The sequence below is a fragment of the Anabrus simplex genome, chromosome 7 (assembly GCF_040414725.1).
Source record: "Anabrus simplex isolate iqAnaSimp1 chromosome 7, ASM4041472v1, whole genome shotgun sequence".
Lineage (NCBI taxonomy): Eukaryota > Metazoa > Arthropoda > Insecta > Orthoptera > Tettigoniidae > Anabrus > Anabrus simplex.
In genome coordinates, this window is record NC_090271.1 from 131,050,898 (window position 1) to 131,066,615 (window position 15,718).

The window sequence follows — 15,718 nt, forward strand, 5'->3', positions numbered from 1 at the left end:
ATGACACCGTCAAGCACGGCTAATCTGGAGAGGGGAATGGCGTTCTGTTGTCTTCGGTGACAAGAGTATATTCTGTCTGTATGCAAGTGATGGATGTACACGAGTACTATGACATAGACCTGGTGAGCGGCCTATTCCAGAGTGCATTCGCTCACGACACCCAGGTCCCACCCCAGGCTTCATAGTGTGGGGCGCCTTCATTTACAACTCATGGTCACAGTTGGTGTTTCTGCAGGGTAACATAACCAGTGCCTGCTACATTGCACAGGTTGTAGTCCCTGTGCTACTGCCCTTTCTTTGACAGGAAAGTGATGTGCTTTTTCAGCAGGACAGTACACGCCCAATACAGCTGGCATGATGCAACATGCTCTACATAGTGTACAACAACTGCCCTGGCCAGCAAGATCACCGGATCTCTTCCCAATTAAACACGCATGAGACATGATGAAGCAGGAACTTATGCATTTTCCAGGCCTGCAAGAACCATTGCTGAATTATATCAAAAGATGCAAGATGCTTGGGACAATCTATTGCAGGATGCCATTCAGAACCTTTATGGTTGTTTGCATGCACAAATACACACCTGCAATCCCGTCAGAGGGGGGGATCTACTGTGTATTAATGCGACTGTTTGGGCAGCCTTTACTGTGACGTGTATTTCATTTGGTCTGAATTTGTAATCATAAACTCCTGCAATGATGAACTACCTGTCACATCGCTTGTAAATAAAATGACCTTGTCCTTGAGCATGTTGCAAGCTTTTATTCTGGCAGTGTACAAATTCTGAATTTTCAACATTTATGTAATCATGTGAAATATTTTATATTATTTTATATTACTTTGAGATTAGAATTTAAAAATTTAGTCATAGAATTAACAGCAGTACATCTATATGTTTACAGGAAAATAAATATGAACAGAGTTATTGAACCAGCACCACTTATTCGACTGCTAAGGATTAAAGAATTTTACTAATTTAAAATATTAATGTCAGGATTAAGAATGAAAATTTAGTCATTAAACCCGCTTACGTTTGTTTGGGGATGAGACTTCTGTATGTTTTTGAACCTGGTTCACATTCCAGTACTCTTTTTGTATCTCATGGTCAGTTCTTCTCTGTAGGAGTGGGAAAGTCTTCATAAATTTTCTCTATGTGCTTAATGTAATAACCCATTATATGTTTTGAAGGCATAGCAGCTAAAGGGTTCAGGGAAAGTTATTCCTGTAGTATGTAGTCTAGATATGTGAGCTGAACATTAATCTAAAGAAGGGTATATTCTTTTGCCTTCACGTTTCAGCCATATTTCATAAAAGTCATTGTCAAAATTTAATAAAAGAATTTTTTTCACAGGTAATTAAGTTACAAGTGAGCAATTAAAATTAAATACATTGTGATTAGTTTGAAATAGCCTATACTTACTTTGAGGTTTTAGGAGAATCTCGACTGTGTCACTTCCGTAAGGATTCGTGACAGAACAGTTGTAGTGTCCAAAATGTTGGTCACGTGACTCCCGAATAACTAAAGTACTTTTTATACCCTCTGCCAGAGGGTCTTCTAGTATTGTGTAGTCTTTGTTAGATGCATCAACTTCTGTTCCTCGAAATGTCCACAACACATGTTCTGGCTTTGGTATAGAGAAAGCTATACATTCTAACCGCACATTGTCACCCGGAATTCCAAACTGTATCCGCTGACTTGTAATGGTGGGTGGACCCTTCAGAAGCACAGATGCTTCTGCACCCACTTCATGGAAGCCCGCAACACTTGCTTTACAGTAGTAACGACCAGCTGTGTGCCGGTCCACATCCAGTGTCAGATTCACTGATGTTCCCACCACCTGAAATATAAATATTATTGTGTAATATAAAGGGAACATGGAGAAAGAGATTAAAATCTCTGAAAAAAAGAAGCTTGGAAGGATAACAGAAACACACCCTGAAGACAAAATGTTCACACATACCGAAGCTAATGCCACAGCTGGGCTTGACTGATATGAGAAGTTTGTGACTCCCATATCTGTGCATAAAGGTTGTGTACATGTATCTTGTGTTTCAATATTTCAAAATCTGGCATATTTGTAATGTGTTAACTGCTGCATACTGAACATTTTAGCCATATTTTGAGGTTTTTAGAATTTTGAGGTAAATTATTCTTGTTGTATACAAAACTATAATTATGTCTCAGCACTGAACTCAGTTCTTTGGTCCGACTCGTTGGCTGAATGGTCAGCGTACTGGCCTTCGGTTCAGAGGGTCCCGGGTTCGATTCCCGGCCGGGTCGGGGATTTTAATCGCTTCTGATTAATTCTTCTGGCTCGGGGACTGGGTGTATATGTCCGTCCCAACACTCTCCTCATCATATTCAGACAACACACTACACTACCAACCACCACAGAAACACGCAATAGTGCTTACATCCCTCCATAGAGGGTTGGCGTCAGGAAGGGCATCCGGCCGTAAAAACAGGGCCAAATCCACATGTGCGACGCAGTTCGCACCCGCGACCCCACAGGTGTGGGAAAAAGCAGCAGGAAAAGAAGAAGAAGAAGACTGAACTCAGTTCTTTGATTTTTGACACTGAAATATGAAAGGGGACCAATATATTTATAACATTTTTCAGCTTTTTTATTTTTTAATATTTCAAATAATTTGTAATTCATTTTTTAATCTTTACATCTAACAATGTTACATTAGTATTACTATGTTTATACGAGAGACAAAAGATGTGACTGGCAATTTTTTAGTATCATGCTATCACTGAGAAAATCAAGACACCATGATGCTATTGTAGGAATGAGCGGGAAAACAAAACACGTGGAACACATCCTAGCTACTCTTCAAAACAAGTGTTCGTATTCTATCCAGCAAGGGCGAGTGCTTCCATCTAGCAGCAGTATACATAACTGTAATGCTGTAATTCAGAAGAGACATGGATGTATTTCAGCATGTGATGATTTACTAGTTAAGAGGACCAAGTCCAAGCGATGCTCAGACACCATATATGGCAGTAAATGAGGGAGCCCAAGCAACGCTTGCACACAGTGTTCAATGAGTTAAGTTTGTTAATATGACTACAACTTGTGTTCACCATAGAATTATTCACTGATCTTTTCTTCTGTTGACACTGATTGGTTTTGTCAACTGTGAAATAGTAAGATAATCATTAGTAAAACTGAACTTAGAATTCCACAGTGTGATGAACCCCTTGCATCTCGAAGTCAAATCAACTGTGCTGAATATGCTTTTGCGCTGCGATGTTGTCATATTGTATTTATTGATAGAATATTATTCAAACTGAGACGGAAAATGAAGATGGCATCAATGAAGTGATGGATAATTCTGATTCAGGAAAGTAATTATATGCATATTTTGCAAATGTTTTTCTCATTGAATCATAGATAACTTTCCAAATACAGTAAATTTAGAAAATATAAATATTGAGAATGAAACTTCATTCTTATTACAACACTTTATTATGATTTATTCTTATTGACAGAAATATGTTTAACACTCATTCTTTCAAAATATGGTAAAATATCTTATAAAAGACCATTAAAATCATGTACAAAGTTATTTAAAAAGGACTGACAAGCCAGGGTGAAATGTATATACCCAAGAGGTATATTTTATATGATCAACAAACATAAAATACTGTTAGAAGGAGATAGTAATATGTTCAAATCAGATGCCATACTGGAAGTGCTCTGGGCTGTACACAACAGTTACTCAAATTTTAAGATACCATACTCTTAGTTTGAGATAACCAATATGGTAAGCTTGACTTCAGAAACTAACACACCAACATTAACACACAGTTTCTCTCACACAGCAGATGCCATCCTCTCTCATTGGAGGGTCTGCCTTACAAAGGCTGGGACAGACTGGTTATAGCCACACAACATTAATTACTCCTCTTTCTCAGTTCTTATAACAGTCGAACATAACACAAGCAATCCAAATGATGTTACAAGTTATTCTTTATGCAATTTTCAGTGCTTCTCTGTTTATAATACTGTTCAACACTATTTTTGTTGTTGTTGTATATCTGTTATTTAATCAGCAATTTAAATAAAACTCTGAGAAAACAATGTTCCAAGATTTGTGGAATGTATTTTGAAAACCCTGGTAATAGGACATTATTTCTTCTTCTTCTTCTTCTTCTTCTTCTTCTTCTTCTTCTTCTTCTTCTTCTTCTTCTTCTTCTTCTTCTTCTTCTTTTGCCATTATCTAGAGAGCTCCTGGGTTGGGTAGAGGATCATTGACCTTTATATAATTCTCACACCTTCCTCAAGATGCAAGAGATGTATGTTGCTTCTGGGGTACTCCTTAGCTCTTTGTCCTGATCAACTTTGGTGCTCCACGTAGGCTATTAATACGGTGGCCTCACCACACTCAAAGGCATTTTATACCTAGATGCCAGATGTCAATGAGGCTAGGTAACATGGAGAACAGACGCCTTTTGCAGCCAATCCTATCCTGGAGAATGGACACTGCCTGTTGGATTTCAGTGGTATTTCTTGCACTACGTAACCAACAAACAACTAAACAACTGCCTGAAGCCGTTGGCCCCTTCAGAGAGTAAAGTTATTTATCGCCACCCAACAGCCAGAGCTGAGTCACTGGCTGTATTTCATCCCATTGCAGATAACCCTAGCCAGTCAATAAATAAGACATGTAGTACAGTGAAGTTATATTCATTTAAAAACAGAACCAAATCAAGTGCCAGAAACAGATCATTAAGACTTTGGCCAGCCAAGATGACTGCTGCTCAGCTAGATGGTCTACAGATATTGGAGTGGCCTTTGGTCATTGTGATGATTCTTCAGTCATACTGATCGACTTTATTGACAGATCTGCTGTCTCATATCACACAAATTCTAAGTTGGTTTTGCAAGGCTGAATGAATCATATTTCAGCCCCATTCAAGACTAAAATTCTTGAAAAAGTCAGGAATCAAACCTGGGGCCTCCAAGTAAGATTTTACATCATAACCCTATACCAAATGGCTGATGTTGTATTCATTAACCATCAAGGAAACTGCAAGATACAGAATAAATTCTTATATTCACAATGCTCTCCTCTATAAATCTCTCAGGTTTGAATATTACTACACCCTGTGTGAAAAAATGAACAGTTCAGTGTGTTAATAATATAAAGTAAGTGAGGTAGAGACAAGCATGATTTCTTTCCAGTTTAGCTGCATGATGAACTAACAGTAAATCAGAGCAGTGATTCAGTACATTTATGATTATTATAAGGAGAAAACTTATAGATTGTTAGCCCCTACAGTATAGTTTGCAATGTTCGTTACCTTTCCAACATCATCGTGAATCCACACAATGTCCGCTGGTGGGTTACCATCAACATCACACGTCAATGTGACAGTAGACCCCAGGTCAGCTTGAACACTCCGTGGCCTCGTGCGGAACCTTGGCCCATCTAGAACACATTTTTCACATCAGTACTTAGTTCAGAGCATAAAGACAAAATTTTATGACCAAATTATCAACAGTTTTGAACATCATATTTGAATATATCCCTCCCGAAGGTATCACCACCTTGACAAAGGCAAAATATATTTTTCCCGGTGTTTGGAGGCTTGCGTGTTCAGATGATCCTTAGAGCTAGGCCGGTGGGAGCATATGCTCCTGGTAGGGCCACCCAAGCCAGACAGGTCTAAGGTGATGAGCCAGACTAAGAGTGATACCCTGGTCCTCCAGGTTAGGGGTTGGGCATTGGGTTAACTCCCCTACCTTGTAAAAAGACAAATGTTACGGATACCTTCAGACATACTACAGGAAAAGCGCTAACTTGGCGATGACCCGGAGAGAAAAATGGCTTAAGAGAAGGAAAAATTATATCATAGTAGCAACATGGAATATAAGGACAATAAAGAGACCTGGCAAGTTGAAGGAATTAAGGAATGAACTGGATAAGTATGGAGTGAAAATAACAGCCTTGCAGGAAGTAAGATGGAAGGGGCAAGGGATGATAATATCTGGTCAACATATACTGATTTACAGTGGAAGAGAAAAAGGCAGTAATGGCACAGGATTCCTCACACAAAAGTCTGTAAAGCAAAGCTTGATCAGCTTTACTGCAATCAATGATAGGATGTGCTCTTTTGAGACTTTGGACCAAATTATTCAATCTTACAATGTTTTGTGTGTATGCCCTTGCAGAGGTGACAGAAGAGGAGGAAAAAAGATACATTTTACACCAAACTGGAGGAAGAAATTAACAAAGTTCAAAGACATGTTGTGAAAATGATCCTTGGAGATCTAAATGCAAAGGTTGGAAGAGAAGAGGTACATAAACATAGTAGAGAAAGAAAGCTTGCACAAAGTCAGTAATTATAATGGTTTGAGACTCACTGACTTTTGGAGTGGGAAGCGGACGATAATCAAAAGTACTTGGCACCCGTGGTTAACATAAAGGAGACATGGATATCACCAGATGAAGTAACAAAAATCAAATAGACCATGTTATCAAAGACAGGTGGCATGCATCAGACATCATTGATGTAAGAAGTTATAGAGGTGCTGATGCTGATTCAGACCATTATCTTTTAAGAACAAAATACAGACAAAGAATAGACTAGGCAAGGACAGAAAAAGTAAGAAGAAAGACAAAGCATAATGTAGAGGGCCTTAAAAATGAGGAATTGCAAAAGAAAAGAAGAAAATAGCAGAATATTTGGAAATAAGAAAGGAATTATGGGAGAAAGGAGAAGTGGAAAGTAAGTGGGAGATAGTGAGAACAACTATCATTGAAGTTCCAGATGATACTTTGGGAAAGAAGGAACATTTAAAGAGAGCAGAATGGTTTGATGAAGAAAGTTTAACACTAATTCAAGAGAGGAATGAAGCTAGGAAAAGATGCTTCAAAGGAGGACAAGGCAAACAGTGTAAGAGTACAGAGAGAAGCAGAGAAGAGCTGATAATATATTTAGATCCAAGAAAAAAGAGGTTTTTGAGAGAAAGATAATCAAAGAACTGGATGCAGTGAAGGATAGAAATGAGGTACGAAAGTTTTATGAGAACAAAAGATCTTAAGGGAGGACTTCAACCAAGAGCTGTTTTCTTTAAGGACGAGGATGAAAACCTCATCAGTGATGAAAGCAAAGTGCTCAAAAGATTGCAAGAGTATTTTTACAAGGTACTCAATGGAAATAATGAGGATGGTAGAGAAAAGGAAAACATCACTGATGATGGGAAAGAAAGAGAATTAAATGAAGAGCAGCCAGATTTAGAAGAGGTCAGGATAGCAATGAAAGCATTAAAGAACAACAAATCCCCAGTTGAAGGTGGGATTGAGACAGAACTGTTGAGATATGGGGGAGAAGGAGTAGAGAAGGATGTTCATGAGTTGATAGGAGGTTTGGATGAAGGAGGAAATGCCCAAGGATTGGACAGTGGGCATAATATGTCCAATACATAAGAAAGGAGATGAGGCAGTATATGGAAATTCAATTTAGCACTGGAAAAAGTAATATGCCAACTACCCATCAACCCAGGGTGAACTATCCTGAACAGATTAGTACAAGTGATAGCATATGCTGATGATGTAGCAATTATTGCACGAAACGAACGAGCTCTTGAAGGGAACTATGCTTTGTCAGAAGAGAAAGCACGGGACTTAGGGCTAGAAGTGAACATAAATAAAATAAAGTATATGAAGAAGGGAGATACAGAGGGAGCAAGAGGAAGGACCACAGTGAGAATACATGGGAAGGAATATTAAGGAGTTACAACTTTAAACTATCTAGGCTCAATAATAACTGCAGACAATAAACTGTGGAAATACAGGAAAGGATAACAAGTGGGAACCAATGCTTTTATGCCTTGTAAAATATGTTTAAATCCAGGAATGTCAGTAGGAATATAAAAATAAAAATATACACAACAGTAATAAGACCTATAGTGATTTAGGGCTCGGAATGCTGGGTGTTGATTACTAGAGAAGAACAGTGGCTGTTACGGTGGGAAAGGAAGATATTGAGAAAGATATTTGGATCAGTTAGAGATCAGGATGGATGGAGAATGAGGACAAATGCAGAGCTGCAAGGATTGTTTAGCCAGCCAAAAATTGTTGTTAAAATTAATTAGGGAAGAATTAGGTGGGCTGGTCATGTTCAGAGAATGGCAGAAACCAGTACTGTCAAAAATGTCTCTATAGCAAAACCAGAAGGAAGGAAAGGAAGGCCCAGGAAGAGATGGATTGACGATGTTGAGGATGACCTTAGAAAGATGGGAGTTAAATGCTGGAGAAGGAAAGCCGAGGACTGAGACAAATGGAGGCAGGTGATTAAGGAGGCCAAGGACCTACATGGACTGTAGCACCGACCAGTAAGTAAGTCAGTAAGTATTTGAATATATCTGATAATTATTAATGATAACTGTGTACCCATTTTGAAGTTCCCATTATTCTGCTATATAGTAGCAAAAATGGTGTTGAATGATGAAGGCCAAGTAGACATAGTTAATTTTGTCAGTAGGACAAACTGCATGCCATTATAGGTCTTTAATGTGCCAACAATTATGATATAAAATGGGACAAAAATTTCTCTATCCTTCAGAAATCAACTATTTTGGCTAGGATCAAATCTGCAATCTTGGAATCAGTATTCAATAGACATTGTACCATAGACAGCCCATGAATACTGCTGATTGGTAATTGTGTTGAGTCATTTATTTCTACCTGGGTTTGTTACAGTGAAGGTGGTGGTGAGGAATGCTTTCAAATTGCTATATAAAATCTTGAACTATTCATATGCCACCCTTAGACAGGTAGCCTAGATTGAATGCCGGGATGCCAGGTTGGGAGTATAGATAGATGACTGCATCAGCGAACTGCAGATGAACAAACTGTAGTTCAATTATTGTAAATTATTTATATGTATAAGCATTTCTAACGTTGACCAGGGGCTATTGCATTTGATGTTTAATGCCAAATAAATGATTCAGTGATTAGGGGTTTGTAATTCTGCACATGACTAAGCAAGATAGATTTTCAAATCACAAAATGAAATACAATTTTTCAGATACCATAAAGCAAATCTTCCTTCATTTTCTAAAATAACAATCTTTTAACTTTCATATTCCACACATATATCTACATAAAATAAATAAACAAAAGTGTAAAATTAATCTTTTAAACTTGGAAAAAAAAAAAAAAAAAAAAAAAAAAACTAGACAAACACAGTTCATTATTACAGTTAGCATACTGTTTTGAACAACAGTTTTTAACACACTATGATGATGAGGCTGATGGAATTTGTTTTAAATTGAATGCTAAAAATTAATCTGTAACTTGCGGTACTTAATTTTCAGCCATATCTGGTTTGTTTGTTGTAATAGTAACACAAGATTCTACTCTGTACATTTTTTTAGGAAATGAAATGATTGGGAATCATCTGTGGAAGAGGAAATTTATCATGCTCTATCTAAATGTGAGGGATCCACTTTCGTGAACTGGCTCTCAAATTATGGATATTTAAGATTATTATAAATATTTTTCACTCTATCATAGAGGACAACATAGAAGTTTGAAGTTTATCATCATCATCATCATCATCATCATCATCATCATCATCATCATCATCATCATCATCATCATCATCATCATCATCATCATCATCATCCTCTGAAAGGGGCCTTTTTATCTTGCAGAGGGATGCAATTGTGTTTCCAGGGAAAATTTTAAAATTTGTGGTCAGAATGGATGTGCCTTCAAGGCATTTTATCACCTAAAATATGTCTTTTTTTTACTTCAATTAATTGCAAATAATTTCTGAAATTTTATTATTTATTTATTTATTTATTTATTTATTTATTTACTGGTATTTAATATTTTTATTAAACTGCTGAATTCATTTAGATTGTGACAAACAAATTTGGACAGCAACCAAGAAGATTCCTGTTTTTGTCCCAATGTTAATTTGTTTCTCAATGAATCATATTTTCCTACATTTTATTGTTTGATCATTAACTTTTATGCACTGCATGTCTGTTCTACTGAGTAAAAATGGACCCAAAGTTCTACTGCATAGATTCATCATTATTAAATACTGTATATGTACCATTAGCCAGGAGATCACAAGTGATAGTCTGGCAACCAAAAGCTGACGTTCAGTTCAGTACTGGCAATACAGTTCCCTTTACCTATCCAAGGGCACTACGGGGAGGAATCTGACTCAATGGCAGACATTGTTCAATTATAAGAATCTTCCAGCTGGCTTTGATTTGCCCCACAAGACATGGGTAGCCCTCAGCAGAGTCCGTACTAACCATGGGAGATGTGGATCAATGATGTTTAAATGGGGTATGAGATCTTCTCCAGCCTGTGACTGTGGTGCAGTTAAGCAGATTATCGACCATACTGTCACTGAATGCATTGGAAGGGCATTCGCTGGATCCAGCCAGGACTTTATGGTGGCTTCCGCTGAGGCCATCCGATGGCTAGAGAATTTAGATCTAACTCTTTGAACCCTTTTGCTTGCAGGATTGTTTTCAATGTTATAATCTGTATATCTAGTAATTATGTATATAATAGTTTGTGCTTAGTGTTTATGTATATTTAATCTTTGTATTGTTTTGTGTATGTTACCATATGCTAATAATAATAATAATAATTAAATATATGCAATTGAATAAATTATATTCTATATTAACCTATTTTTATTGCATATTTTGCCCTCTTCAACTTACTATTTTAATGAAAATGAGAGGTGCAAGTAATTATGAACCCCCATGCAATCCCTCGCTGCACCCATGACCAGTGATGCCAACCTGTCTGCTACTCATTATGGTACTAACACTTATAAATTATGTTATTTTATTGTATGATAAAAATTCATTAATTAAAAACGGCTCCATATTATATATTTCCCTTATATGTGAACAATCACCTTATAATACCAAAGTAAGTATGGAAAGGAACAAACAAGTTTTAAATCAAATCATATATAAAGAAAAGAAACACATAATAGGACAAACACAATGGTAGGTCAGCATGGAAAGAGGGGGCAGCAGAAAGAGGACACAAGGACAAACATGGAAACACAAAAAGACAAGGACAATCTTCACATTTCCACACACTGCTATCTTCAAATGGATAGGCTCTTTCCTCATCCAGTTCTTCAACATCCATCTCTTCTCAGCCTCCAAAGAGCTTATTTCTGCTACCCAACTTCGTAAGGAGGGTGGGCATCAACACTCATTGAGAGGCCATCTTGACAGAACTGGGAAAATCTGTAACTTGCAGTTAAAGGAAAAGAGAAGAAACATAAGACAAACAGAAATACAGGGGTGGGGGAAGATAAGGGACACAGAACAAACACAAAAGGAGAAAAGATCTTGATGGGATAATATATAGGTAAGTAGGAAGAGGAACAATGTTAAATCAAGGCCCTATCCTCACAGACACACAGGTCATCCATACGGCATCAACTTGAAAAACCTGCACCAGGCCTCTTCAGAAGCCACACACACCATAATTATAATTATGAAGATACAAAATTAATGATTATTTAATATTAATATTCTCAGTACAGTAGACATTTTTTAAAATGAATGTAGACCTATACATGTGTATGAAAACATCTGAACTTCACAACTATATTATTATACATGGCCTACAAAGCATCAAATGAGAAATCATTTATCTCTCTCTTCAATTTCAAATTTGGCAAGAGAGTCGTAAAATGTATTATTGTTCATTACATTCAGCACTGTACTAGAGGGTTTTAAATTTTCTCAACACTCAATTGCTGCCATCATACACTCTGATGAAAGAATCGCACCACTGACTTTTCGGTGATCAGCCTATTTTGCACTTTAGTTTTTGCTAAATTCACTTAACATTACACTAACAGTCTACTTTTGAGAGAGGATTGGATGGGATTGATAAGGTAAATGTTACTACTTTCTTGTATTTCAGTTCTCTTTCTGATTCACAGATTTGGTCCACCTATAAATGACAAATTAAATTAATAAACATACTCATTAATTTAACTATAAATTCACACTAAGAATACTTCAGCTCATTTTCTTACATTGTCAGTCTCTGTCTCTTCTAACATGTCATCTGGCACTATGACAGTGGAATACGGTACATCTCCATTCATCATCTATCACTTGCATATTTTCCTGTTTGTGTCAGGTACCGGTATAAGATCTTCCAGATGAAACAGCAATGGAGTAACTTCTCTCTCTTTACGTGCAAGTGTTTTCTGCGGAGTCAAGGATGGATATTATAGAAAGAAAGGGATTCTTGACATCAAATCTCTTCATAATGGCTTCACACTTGTTATCAGAAAGTTTTGGGCCCTTATCCTGAAGTCTTGTAACATGTCTGTCCTTGCAGCTATCTGTGGTGACTGAATTTCTTCCATCACAAACTTATTCAAAGCAAACAAACCTACCTTTGTCATTAGGTTGGATTATACCCAGCAGTAACCTAACGACATGCCCTTGATTCAAATGGAAACTTAAAAGCTCTCTGAAAGTCATTTTCATTTTTTGCAATAGAGTGGTTATAATGACCTTTGAAAACTGAAAATATGCATCATTAATGCTAATTTTGGTGGAGCACAGTTCAAAAACAATTAGTATAGGCAGACAGATGGATCTGGGAGAGACTTATAGATCTCTTTAGCAGCTACTGTGCAGTCAGAAAGCCCTTTATCATTGAAATAAAGCTTCAAAGCTTCCTACTGCTCCAGAATCATGTCCACCACTTCAAGCAGTGAAAGCCAGGTTGTCTGCAGTGGTCTTAGTATTTTGGGTTTTTCAAGTTCAAAAACCTTTTGAAATTGTATTAACTCCTTTGGCCTTTTTGAACTGTGTTTTATAAAATTTTACCCATTGTGGGAAAGGTCTTTGCATTGCCTAAGTAAATTTTTTTGCAAGCATCACTACAGCACAGATGCAAAGAATGGCAAATGTAACATAACTTTTTAGCCCAGGACATTCTAAACTCTTATGGCTTGCCACTGAGTCGCATTTTCCCATCATCATATTTCTGCACCCAAAGACCACAATATTTTTCTTGATTTGTTATTTCATAAGAATCTCATACGGGTGAGAAGCAGTAGCACCGTTTTTGGCAGCTCACTGGTCTCAAACCAGCCAAGTCTCTGAAATGACTAAAAATGCAGCCTTCATGCACGTCATCACAACACAAGTGTCTTACACACAGCGATATCTGTTAAGAATGAAAACTTGGTACTGCGAAGTTTGTTGGAAAGATCCTCTTTCTGACTTGCATCGATGTCATTGGTGACAGTGTTTGCACACTTAGTCCTCTTCAAAGTAAGAGGGATCAGAAAATGCACTCTTCATCATTTCTGTTTTACGATTCACAACAGAAATTGCAGTACAGTGAGCAGACATGAATCCCAATATTTTCATTTCTGTATCTTGGGCAAAATTTACTATTGGTGAGGTAGATCGTTTCTCCAGAAAATTTGATAATAATGTTCATGAGATAAGCAGTGGTTATGTATAATAGAAATCTCTGCTCTCATTGAGTTCACAACGGGCCGTATAAACATCCTACTTGTCAGGGCCTAACCAGGGCGTGATATCCCTTTCATTTTCCGAATGAAATTCTTTACTTCTGTTTTGCATCGCCACCATGATATATCAATTTCCTTTTTTTGATATATGCTTTTTACTCAATTCCATAGCAGTGATTAAATGATTATTCACGATGTTCAACTGGCACCTGTATATACAATACCTACAATTAAGTTGCTGTGACTGGCCACGGCAATGAAAAGCACAGGAACTAGTAACAAGTGTTTATTAAAATACTGTAAACCGAATAACTCTGGCACTCTTGAGTGGCAGGTTCTCAGCTTTGTTTCAGAGAGCTTTATAGGAAGAAAATTACACATCAATAACACTGAGGAAAGTGCTGAAAATCATATGGCAATTTTAACTGTTACATTACATTAGACTGAAGAGAGAAATATAATACAATATTTTCATGTGTTAACATTGATGCTTTTATGGCCTGTACTTGTAGACATAATATGGGCTTTTGGGCTTATGCCATGTCAAGAAAACAAGGTGAAACTCTTTATGTTTCACAGAGAACAATTATTATAGAAGACTTCCTCGTGAACGGTAAGAAACAGAGCAAAGTTCTCTGCAAAATTTTCAGTGAATAGTCTAAATTCCATGTAATTGGAATACGTATGATGGTATTTTTATACTAATAAGAACATTATGGTATTTTTACATTCCATAATAGGAGTATTATGGACTTCATGGTACATGGTACAATCAGCTAAATTGTAGTATGCTTGGCATCACTGCCCATGACTACAGGTACCGGTATATGGTATATTAAGACAGTGGGTGTTAGGAGGGAAATGGATTTAGGTACTGTTCAGTGAACTGTTTTCAGGTAATAACTTACAGCTAATGTCAAGGGTCTCAGATTCCTCGCTTTTGCCCACGGGATTGTGCACTTCACACTTGACGATGGCATCGTGATAGCGTCGCGTCACGTTAGGAATAACAAGTTCTGTGGTATAATCGCCTGCCACCAGTTCTTCGTTGATGAACCAACGGTAGGTGAGGTCCAGTGGGTTGGCATCTGCTTTACAAACCAGCCGCACTTCCGAGCCTTCCGTCAGGCGCCCTGATGATACACTTAATGCTACTTTTGGTGCGTATTTCACTTCGAGTCTTAGGCGTGCGCTTCTGTACGTACGGTCTGCTGTGTTTTGAGCTTGGCACGTGAATGTCGTGTTGTGATGCTCCTTCTTGGGAGTCAGTTTCAATATCGACTTGGTGGTGAATCGGCGTCCATCGGGTAAAGCCTCGATGATCTCGTCGAGCCCTTCGGTCAGAACGTTGCCCAGTCCGTCAATCCACGTGATCTGAAACAAAATGTATAAATTAACATCTCGGAAGCGGAAATAAAGTCATAGTTAACCTAAAAAGCATTGCATGGTTGTTTACACGATGTACATGGAAAGCAGAAGCATAAAACTGAAGTCATGTCATGGACATAAAGAGAAGTGTCATGTGAGTCACAAAAATATAATGAGGATTTGAAGAGAGCAAGACTTTTTCGAATGAATTAAGAAAGGAAATAAATAAATAAATACATAAATAAATAAATAAATAAAGAACACACTTTTACAGCCTCGATTAGACACTTCCCATCATAGTTTATAACTGTTCTCATTATAAATAATAAAAAGAACATAAGTGAGTTATGTAATCTCTTTCTGGTGCTTTTTCCCGCATCCTGATGGGGTTGCGAGTTAATCTGTGTCGCATATATCGACTTGGTCCTGTTTTGCAGTCAAATACTCTTCCTGATGCCAACCTCCATGTGAAGGGTTTATGTGGTGTATTGTGTTTTATATATATAAAGAGGAGTTTGTTGGTACCAACACATTCAGTCTCCGAGCCAGAGGAATTAACTAGACCCGGCCGGGCATTGAATCCAGGACTCTTTAAACCGAAGACCTCAGCGCGAAGGTGACGAGCATAAAATGAATTATGCAATGCACTGGTAGGCTAATACCGTACACAGGCGTAATTGGAAGAAGAACCACTATGCCACCAGTGCATGTATGTTTCAGCAGTAAAGACGTTTTCGTGGTGATGGTGGTGATACTTTAATGAGCTGAATACAAGATTACTGCCACTCCTAACACTAAATGCAGGAAAAATAGGAATGTCTGACTTCAAAG

At 37.5% G+C, this 15,718-nt stretch overlaps 1 protein-coding gene across 2 annotated transcripts in view; it reads right to left on the reverse strand.

The window, feature by feature from the left end:
- LOC136877357 (irregular chiasm C-roughest protein) overlaps positions 1-15,718 on the reverse strand; it is a 361,637-nt gene that overhangs the window by 19,561 nt on the left and 326,358 nt on the right. For both annotated transcript variants that reach the window (XM_067151330.2, XM_067151331.2), the window contains exons 4-6: positions 14,428-14,893; positions 5,312-5,439; positions 1,421-1,838 (exon numbers count right to left, since the gene is read on the reverse strand). In XM_067151330.2, the coding sequence (XP_067007431.1) occupies positions 1,421-1,838; positions 5,312-5,439; positions 14,428-14,893 (1,012 nt within the window). The remainder of the gene's footprint in view (positions 1-1,420; positions 1,839-5,311; positions 5,440-14,427; positions 14,894-15,718) is intronic.